We start from the raw sequence: 8,720 nt of genomic DNA, 5'->3' as shown, positions 1-8,720 counted from the left end.
GGTCGAGCCGGTTCCTGCCCCATGCCTCAGCCTCCCACGACGGCTGCCTCTGCCCTGCTCCAGGCTGTCGGGACTGCGGCCTCTGCCTCGCTGCCGCAAGTGCCGGCCCCGCTCTCAGGACGGCCTTCGCTGGCCAGCAGCCCAAGCTTTGCTCGCCGCGCTCGGCAGGGCAGGAGTGTCTGGCAGCGTCCTGGCGGCATGCCCAGGTCTCGCGGGGTCGCCTCCTGACTCCGACCGTCCGCCCTGAGTGCCATGTTGGCTGAGTGCCAGGGCCCGGGGTGGGGCAGACAGCGCCCGTGCCCGCCGGCGTCTCTGCTGCCTTGCCCCGTCTCCCATGCTCATGCTCACCCTGCTCTCGAGGCCGCTCTGTCCCCAGGCGTCCTTGTCACCAGGTGGTCTTTCTAGGTAGCTGGGAGCACTGTGGGGCCTGTGCATTCCCCCATCGGACAGCGGGAGCCGTCCTCCTTCCCAGTGGGAGCGGCTGGGGCCAACCCGCTCCCCTGCCCGTTGTCAGGGCTGCTGGGAGTATGAACTGGAGGCTCAGCTTGGACCCTGGTTCCGCAGCGTGACCATCTTGGGTGGCCCTTACCTGTCTTTCTTGCTGCCCTGGAATCTGCTTTTGCATTGGCAGTGCCTGTCTTCTGCCCAGGCAGTGGGTTCTTAGGTCGTAGTTCTCTTTGCAGGTAGCCACCACACCCCCTGGGGACAGCCTGTTCCAGGAAGGGTCAGAGCAGCAGGAGAGTGAGGTCAGAGGCTGAGTCCTGGTCCAGACCCTGCTGTGCCTCAGCCTCTCCGCCTTGTTGCTCGTCATCAGGCGACTGTGAGTGAGCCGAGACATGTGACAGGAGAGCCTGGACCTGCCAGGGGCCAGCGGGTACAGAAGGGCACCGGGGGACCCTGGGCGCCGTGGTCTGGTGGTGCTGCTGCGGCCACGCCTGAGGTCATCGCAGCCAAGGTGGTGGCCGTGGTTCTGAGTATTGATACTGTGTGGACCCTGGGTGTCCCAGGCTCCCCCGCACCTATGTCCAGACGTGGCTGTCTAGTGCAGGAGCCACGTGCCACTGTCGTAAGTTGAAATGGGCCCCGAGGGTCAAATGAGCGTGGATTTGGAAGACATGGTTTTAATAAAGTGTAGGCATGGTTAGAGCGAGGGCTCACTGCCACCCCCGGTGCACGCTGGCGTCGCCTCACCAGACCTCCGTGTCCGCACCCCTGAACGGGCCTTTGCTCCCAGCCTGAGGTGGCCTCGTGAGAATGAGGCGAACTCCATGGTTCTCTGGCGTGTCTTCTCCCCCCCGAGTTCTCACCTCCCTCCGGCCCCGCAACCTGTGCACCCCCTGCCCTGCACAGGGCAGGCCCCCGCCTCTGATGGCCACCCTCCCCGCAGGAGGAGCTGGAGCACCTGAACCAGGCCAGCGAGGAGATCAACCAGGTGGAGCTCCAGCTGGACGTGAGTGGTCTGCTGCCCTCGGTCGGGCTGCTCCTGGGGGCCTTGGCCACGCTGCCGTTCCCTGGTGGAGATGGTGGCTGGGGCCGACCCTCAGGCCTGCCTTCCCTCTGCCCTGTCCCTTTGCCAGGAGGCCAGGACCACCTATCGGAGGATCCTGCAGGAGTCTGCCCGGAAGCTCAACACGCAGGGCTCCCACCTGGGGAGCTGCATCGAGAAGGCCCGGCCCTACTACGAGGCTCGGCGGCTGGCTAAAGAGGTGCGCCAGGACCGCGCCGGCATCGGGGCACGCGGGGCCCTCAGACCCCGCTCCGCCCTAGCGTGAGGCAGGGCAGCAGACCCGCGGCCGAGCACCCCGCCGCCCAGGCTGCGTTCCCACTGCAGGCTCCGGCTCCTGGCCTGGTGGGGCTGCCCCCGTCCCGTCTCGCTGGTGTTGGTCTTTCCCTGCGAGGACCCGGGCAGCAGGTCGTCGCTGTGTCAGCCTCACACCCTCATGTGTCGTCCCTGCTGCTTCTGCAGGTGGCCCTCTGGCTCTTGTCCCTCTTCCTGTCATTGCTGACTACTTCCCTTTTTTATGCAAAGGATGTGTCTTTACCTTTAGAGACCCACGAAGGTAAGAAGGGAGCTGTGGCTCCAGATGCTGCCTGTGGCCTTTTGTACCTGGGAGCTGCTTTGATCCAGTATACGATAGCCAGATAGCCACGAGAGCCAGATAGCCACGAGACAGCTGCTTGGAAAGATGCGTTGGTTCCCAGGGCGGGGACATGCCCCCACACAGGCCACCTGGGGGCACGGGTGTTGGGACATGCCCCCATTCAGGCCCCACTGGAGCTAGTGGGGTCACGAGGGGACACACCCCCACGCAGGCCCCACTGGAGCACCCCAGGAGGCAGAGCCGCGGTGGGAAGCTGGCCCAGAGCCCATACTTGGGCACTGCGGGAGGAGGGCCTGGAGCAGGGTAGCCACGCTGGGTGAGTTCAGGGTTAGTCTAAGTAACCGTCAGCTGGTGCTGGTCTGTTGGGGGAGGGGGAGCTTGCTGTGTGAGGGTTAAAGGAGCGAGGTGGGATGGGTGGGCTTGCGTGTGAAAGGTGAGGGCAGGGCCTTGCTGGGTCGGCATGCGTGCCCCCCCTTGCAGCCCCCAGATGGCAACAGCATAAAATACAGGAATAGGAGTGGTCCGCCACAGCCAGCCAGGATCCATCAGGCGTGGCCCCACTACGGTGCGGCTGTGCAGACGGCTGTGCAGTCCCTGCTGTCGTGGCCCTGGGTTTCACCTGGGGCTACAGCAGCTTCCAGCCAGCCTTTGCAAGAGTGGGGGGAGGGAGGGGAAGGGGAGGAGAGAGAGGGAGGAGGGAAGGAAAGAGGAAGAGAGTGAGAGGGAGGGACTGAGGGAAGGAGGGAGGCAGTGCCCCCCTGGGCCCTGCCATACTGTGTCCTCCTGTCCTCCACCCCGTCAGGACCCAGCTGGGTGTGCACACACACATGCTGGCATGTTTTCCAGCCAGACTGGCCAGCCGTGTGAGCTCCAGCTCTTTCCATGTGCGGCTTGAAGCCCTCCACATCTCAGGGCCAGCTCCCACGCCATCGTCTTCAGGGTCTGGCTGGTGCCAGTCCCTGTGCTGTCAGCCTGGGTTTCCCACCTGTGCCGGGCTGGCGTGGCTGGGAGGGGCTCGCAAGCCGTGCTGTCCTCCAGCTTGCTCTCTGGCCCTAGCACCTTGGCCTCCGGAGCATACTCCCTGCAGGACTCGCTGACCACCTTCCAACTAAGGGGGGTGGATTTTCCCTCGTCCTCCCTGGAGTGAAGGCTGGTGGCCTTAGTGCTGGCCTCACACTGGGCGTGCCCCCACAGTGTCGCCTTTTAACGCCACACCTGTGCATGCATTTCTCCTAGTCCTGCTCTTGGGAAACGCTCTGAATGCCACCTCCTGGCTGGCTGTCCTCAGCCTGTTTGGACTAAGCTGATGTTGCAAGGGGCCGCCCCGTCTCGTCCCCGAGGGCCCCGGGGTGGCAGCGCAGTTCCGTCCTCACGGCCCTCTCCCTCAGGCCCAGCAGGAGACGCAGAAGGCCGCGCTGCGGTATGAGCGTGCCGTGAGCATGCACAACGCTGCCCGCGAGATGGTGTTTGTGGCCGAGCAGGGCGTCATGGCGGACAAGAACCGACTGGACCCCACGTGGCAGGAGATGCTCAACCACGCCACCTGCAAGGTGAGTGGCATGGCCTGCCTGCTCTTTGTCGCACCTCGCAGCTCTGTCCTCGGCACCACATCGACTGCCCTGTCTCCCCTGTGGTTCGTCTCTGCGGAGCCCGCTCCCCGTGCCCTCCCCATTTGGGCTCCGGCCCTGCCGTGCTCTGTCTGTCTCCGGCTCAGCCATCCCAGCTCTTCGCTGCCTCTGCTCCCAGGCCTGGGCCAATGCACAGTCCCCTGCCCGGAGCTCTGGACTCTGCGCCCACTGGGTTTTCCTGACTGTGTGGCGCCTCCATGTTCAGAAGCTTCCTCCTTCCTGCCTTAGCTCTGTGGGTGCCCCCTCCTCCGAGGCTCTGTTGTGCCTGTGCTCAGGGCCGTGTGGGGCAGCTCTGGCTCTGCCGGCTCTTGTCACCTTGGCTCGCGCAGGACGGGGCGCTCGCAGCAGGTCCGCCCCGACTCTGCACTCCTGGAAGCAGGGCAGGGGAGGGTGTTCCGTGGGCTCCAGGGCGAGGGCCAGGGAGCTCCTGGCTGGCCGTGGGGCCTGCCCTGCTCGGACTCTGCCTGCCTGTGGCCAAGGTGTTCACCTGGAGGGTGTGGGGCACTGCCGTGGCTCCCCTGGGCTCCCCGTGTCCTGACCCGAGCCCCAGCACAGACGGCTCCCCCAGGGCCACGGCTACCACACACACGTGAGGCACTCCGGCGCCCCTTCCTGCAGCAGCAGAGCTGAGGGCCAGGCGTGTGCCTGACCTGTGACCTCTGTCCAGGAGGCCTGGGCAGGCTGGGGTGGAGGGAGCCTCAAGGCCGGTGGGCTTGTGCTGTCCTCCTGTCGCAGGCTCGGTAGGTGGTGGGGTTCACAGAGGACCTTCCTGTCCAGGTCCCCCAGGGCAGCACTTGGTAGCAGCCTAGGGCACATGCCTGGGACAGAGGTGGGGTCCCTCTGAGTGACCTGTGCCCCCCCTCCACTCCGGTCTGGGCAGGTGAACGAGGCAGAGGAGGAGCGGCTCCGGGGCGAGAGAGAGCACCAGCGGGTGACCCGGCTGTGCCAGCAGGCAGAGGCGCGGGTCCAGGCCCTGCAGAAGACCCTCCGGCGGGCCATTGGCAAGAGCCGCCCCTACTTCGAGCTCAAGGCCCAGTTCAGCCAGATCCTGGAGGTATTGGTGGACCAAGAGCAGTAGGGGCAGTGTGGCTGGAGGGCGGGCAGGGCTGCTGGTCTCCCTGGAGCACCCTGGGGGATGGGCAAACCACGGCCCCGCCAGAGATACCGATGGGGCCAGTGCACTCTGAACAGCCAGCCGTGCAGGGCAGGGGGTGGGCTGGGGCCCCGCTTGCAGAGAAGATGGTGGGGGAAGAGAAGGGAGGTGAAGGGAAAGGCCGTAACCTGCGGGACCAGGGCGGGAAGAGCTTGCCAGATGGCCAGAGAGGGTCTGGAGGGGCTGGAACCAGGAAGACGCCCAGGGAGGGACACAGGAGGCCACAGTGAGAGCAGCGGGCCGCGGAGGAAGGGCAGCCGTGGGAGGGGGGAGCGGCGGTCTGGGCAGGAGTCCCCAGGTCCTGGCAGGTGCTGAGGGCACCCGTCTGACCTGCCCTCTGCAGGAACACAAAGCCAAAGTGACAGAGCTGGAGCAGCAGGTGGCTCAGGCCAAGACTCGCTACTCCGTGGCCCTGAGGAACCTGGAGCAGATCAGCGAGCAGATTCACGCGCGGCGCCGGGGCCTGCCCGCCCACGCCCTGGGCCCGCGGCGCTCCTCCCCGGTGGGGGCGGAAGCAGGGCCCGAGGGCGCTGAGGACACGGACAGCGGGATCGAGGGGGCCGAGGGTGGGGGGCTGGAGGAGGGCAGCAGCCTGGGTCCCGGCCCGGGCCCGGACACGGACACACTGAGCCTGCTGAGCCTGCGCACGGTGGCCTCAGACCTGCAGGGGGCCGTGGGGGGCGCCACCAGCGCAGCGTCAGCCTGTAGCCCCGCGGCCGCCGGCAAGACTCCACTGTGGCGAGGCGGGGCCCCCCCCCCCCCGGGGGCCGTGGGGGGCGCCACCAGCGCAGCGTCAGCCTGTAGCCCCGCGGCCGCCGGCAAGACTCCACTGTGGCGAGTCGGGTCCTCACCTCTCCTGGGGCCTGCCCTCCCCCACGCCGCACGTTTTCCTGGTAGAGGCCCGCGTGTCGATGACCCTAGGATCCCCGCTTCTCGGCCTCCACTCCTCCCCGGGCAGGCAGTCCTGGCCTTTTCTCACGCCCGGCTTTCCTCCTGACCTCCACCCCACTCTGCCTCTCAGGGGCTTGGTCTGGAGGCACCGGGAAGCCCCTCAGAGAAGGGGATGCTGGGTCCGAGTCAGTCCTCTTGGTCTGGCGGGTCCTCTCGCCCAGGGCAGGGCCCAAGTTTGGCTCAGAGCCTCACCTGGTCTTGCCCTGCCTGCTGGGGGGTACCCCAAGGAGTCCCGTGCCTCTGGAGGACACAGCCTTTCCCTTGGCTACCCGCCCGCTGGCCCGAGTTGCTCGGCGTTTGCCCCAGAGCAGCCCTCGATCTTGCAGGGTGCTGGTGTCAGCGCATGGGACCTGCCCCAGCGGGGTGGGCTCTTGCCGTTGCAGGGGCAGGTGCTGGGGTGCCTGCGGGGAAGCTGCGCTGAGGTCCTGAGGCTGAGGCCCTCCTGGGGGTGAGGGAACCTGGTGCTCCATCGCTCTCCCTTTTCCCCAAACCAAACGGTACCTGCTCCAGGGTCCTGGGCTTGTGGTCGCCCTGTCTTTCCTGGTATGGAGAGGGGTCTGCCCGGGCTGAGGGGCCCACCCTCCCTAGGGAGCGCCTGTGTGCTTGGCGGTTTCCCAGGGTGTGTGCCTGAGGCCTCGCCAGCTCCGGGAAGGCGGCGTGCTGGTGGGCGTCTGACAGGGCAGAGGGCAGCAGGGCTCAGGGCTCCGTCCTGCTGAGGGAGGCTGGTCAGGGTGAGAACCGCAGGGTTGGAGGTGGCCACTCAGGAGAGGGAGGGGACGTGTGTGGGCCAGTGCGTGTGGGAGAGGGTCTGCCTGGTCTTATTTAAATAAAGTAGTTTATGTAACAGTGACCTTTCTGTCCCTGCTGGAGGGAGGCAGGGTAGGGGAGGGAAGGGCGGCAGGGGTGAAGCACCAGAGGGAGCATGCTGTGGGGGGCAGAGGAGTGCATGCTTTTGAGGGAGGGCCCACGGCTGGGTGACCTTGTGTACGGTGGGTGTCCACACGTGCAGAGCGAGTGTTCACACATGTAGTGCAGGTATACACACGTGTGCAGGGCAGGGGTCCACATGTGTGTAGGGTGGGTGTTCACATGTATGCAGGTCAGGTGTTCACATGTGCAGGGTGGGTGTCTACACGTGTGCAGGGCGGGTATCCACATGGGTGCAGGGCGGGTGTCCACATGGGTGCAGGGCGGGTGTCCACACGCCCAGGGAGCCCGTGCCATGGGGCTGTGCTGTGGGAGGGGTGGGTGCTGGAGGGCTTGGTGTGGGGCTGTGCAGGGGGAGTCCGTGCTGTCTGAGCAGGAGACACAAGTGCTGTAGGGCTCGTCCTGCCGTCAGTGTGAGCGTGGACGGATGGGCAGGAGGCCAGTTTAACAAGTGAGTACGTGGTGCCTGTTCCTGAATTTCAGATGAACGAGTTTTGTTCTGACATTCAGGGCCTGCCGTTCTGCAGTCAGGTGGTTTTCTCGCTGTGCAAACGTCCTGGTGTACAGAAGGCAGACGGGGGTTCCTGGCCTGCAGGCCTGGGCCGGAGTGCACCTGCGGCTCCAGGTGCGTCTGCACCATGTTGCCGTGCTGACCATGTAGGCGGTGGTGTCCAGGGGGAGGATCTGTACTTCCGAACACCAGGTACAGTGGACTGGAGTATAAGATGAGAGCTCACAGTGAGCGCCTTGCAGGGCTGGAGCACTTCAACTTGCTACAAACTTGCTACAGGGCATGTGCATTCATCAGAGACAGAAGAGGAAAATGAGAAAGCAAGCCTCCAGGTCTGGGACTTGAACCAGTCAGCCATGTGGGAGTGCAGCACTTCATCCACCATGCCACCTGCTGGCCCCTTATTTACATTTTGTGATCGAGCAGCTGTAGTGCTCCCTCATGGACTGACCCGCAGAGAAAGGTGGTCACAGGGAGCTCTTAGGGGTCTGTTCCTCAAAGTGTGGGCGAAGCTGCCTCTGGACCCTCCCATGGTGTGAGGAGGGCGTAGACATCAAGCATTTCCACCTCCTTAAGCCTCTGACCCACTCCTCCAAGGTAAGCCAAGGGAGCTGGGGCGACCCACTCCTCCACGGTAAGCCAAGGGAGCTGGGGCGGCTTCCCCTCACCCTCGGTGCACCTGAGCTGGGGCGGCTTCCCTCACCCTCGGTGCACCTGAGCTGGCCAGACCAGCAGCACTTGGTCTGGGCTGAGCCGGAAGCGCAGGCCGCTCGGTGGGCGCGCAGCAGAGCAGCCTGTACCTCAGATCTTTCCCACACGTGCCCCCCAGGGTTCTGCCTATGTAATTAGGGAACTCAGGTAGCCCTTACTATTTTTTAGATTTCCATAGTGTACCTGCACGCTCCAGAGAGGGAGGGGAATGTGTCCTTGGTGGGGCATGGTCTCACCACAGTCCCTTCTCCATCCTGTTGGATTCGGGGCACCACACATAAGTGCCTGGCATTCTACAGCTGCTGAGGTTGGGGTGCCAGCCATGGGCGGCTGGGTGGAGTCGCTCCTCCAGGCCCCGGGGCGGCCCCCACCAGGCTCTTTGAGAGGGCATGCAGCACAAGGCTCCTGCGGGGCAGGGTGGGTCGCAGGTATTTGGCACCTCACCTTTGGGGCCTGCTGAGACTTGAGTCAGGTAGCAAGTGTGGAAGCAGCTCGGGTGGTGGGCGGGTTTGGAGGACAGTCACATGGTGGGTGTGGGAGCAGCCATTAGTGTTTCTCAGGCGAAGCAGTTAGCCCCCTGGGACAGAGCTGGGCAGATAGCACTAGGGTAGGGGACTCAGGTGCCCGTGGGAGTGGAAGGCCATACTGGGATGTGGGAGACCACTTCTGGGCAAGGCTCCAGGTCCAGGGGCCAGACCCTCCGTGTCCGACTCGGTTCGACCTCTGGCCCTGGTCTG

At 65.2% G+C, this 8,720-nt stretch overlaps 1 protein-coding gene across 1 annotated transcript in view; it reads left to right on the top strand.

Annotated features, from left to right (window-relative positions):
- SH3BP5L (SH3 binding domain protein 5 like) overlaps positions 1-7,422 on the top strand; it is an 11,521-nt gene extending 4,099 nt beyond the window's left edge. The window contains exons 3-8 of the mRNA XM_014587446.2: positions 1,388-1,450; positions 1,578-1,706; positions 3,491-3,652; positions 4,611-4,784; positions 5,227-5,717; positions 7,272-7,422. Of these exons, the coding sequence (XP_014442932.1) occupies positions 1,388-1,450; positions 1,578-1,706; positions 3,491-3,652; positions 4,611-4,784; positions 5,227-5,717; positions 7,272-7,422 (1,170 nt within the window). The remainder of the gene's footprint in view (positions 1-1,387; positions 1,451-1,577; positions 1,707-3,490; positions 3,653-4,610; positions 4,785-5,226; positions 5,718-7,271) is intronic.
- The last annotated feature ends 1,298 nt before the right edge of the window (positions 7,423-8,720 follow it).

Source organism: Tupaia chinensis, unplaced genomic scaffold (genome assembly GCF_000334495.1).
Source record: "Tupaia chinensis unplaced genomic scaffold, TupChi_1.0 Scaffold000214_1, whole genome shotgun sequence".
In the NCBI taxonomy this organism is placed as follows: domain Eukaryota; kingdom Metazoa; phylum Chordata; class Mammalia; order Scandentia; family Tupaiidae; genus Tupaia; species Tupaia belangeri.
Note: the sequence above shows the minus strand (reverse complement) of the source record. Positions and strands in the feature narration are given on the sequence as shown.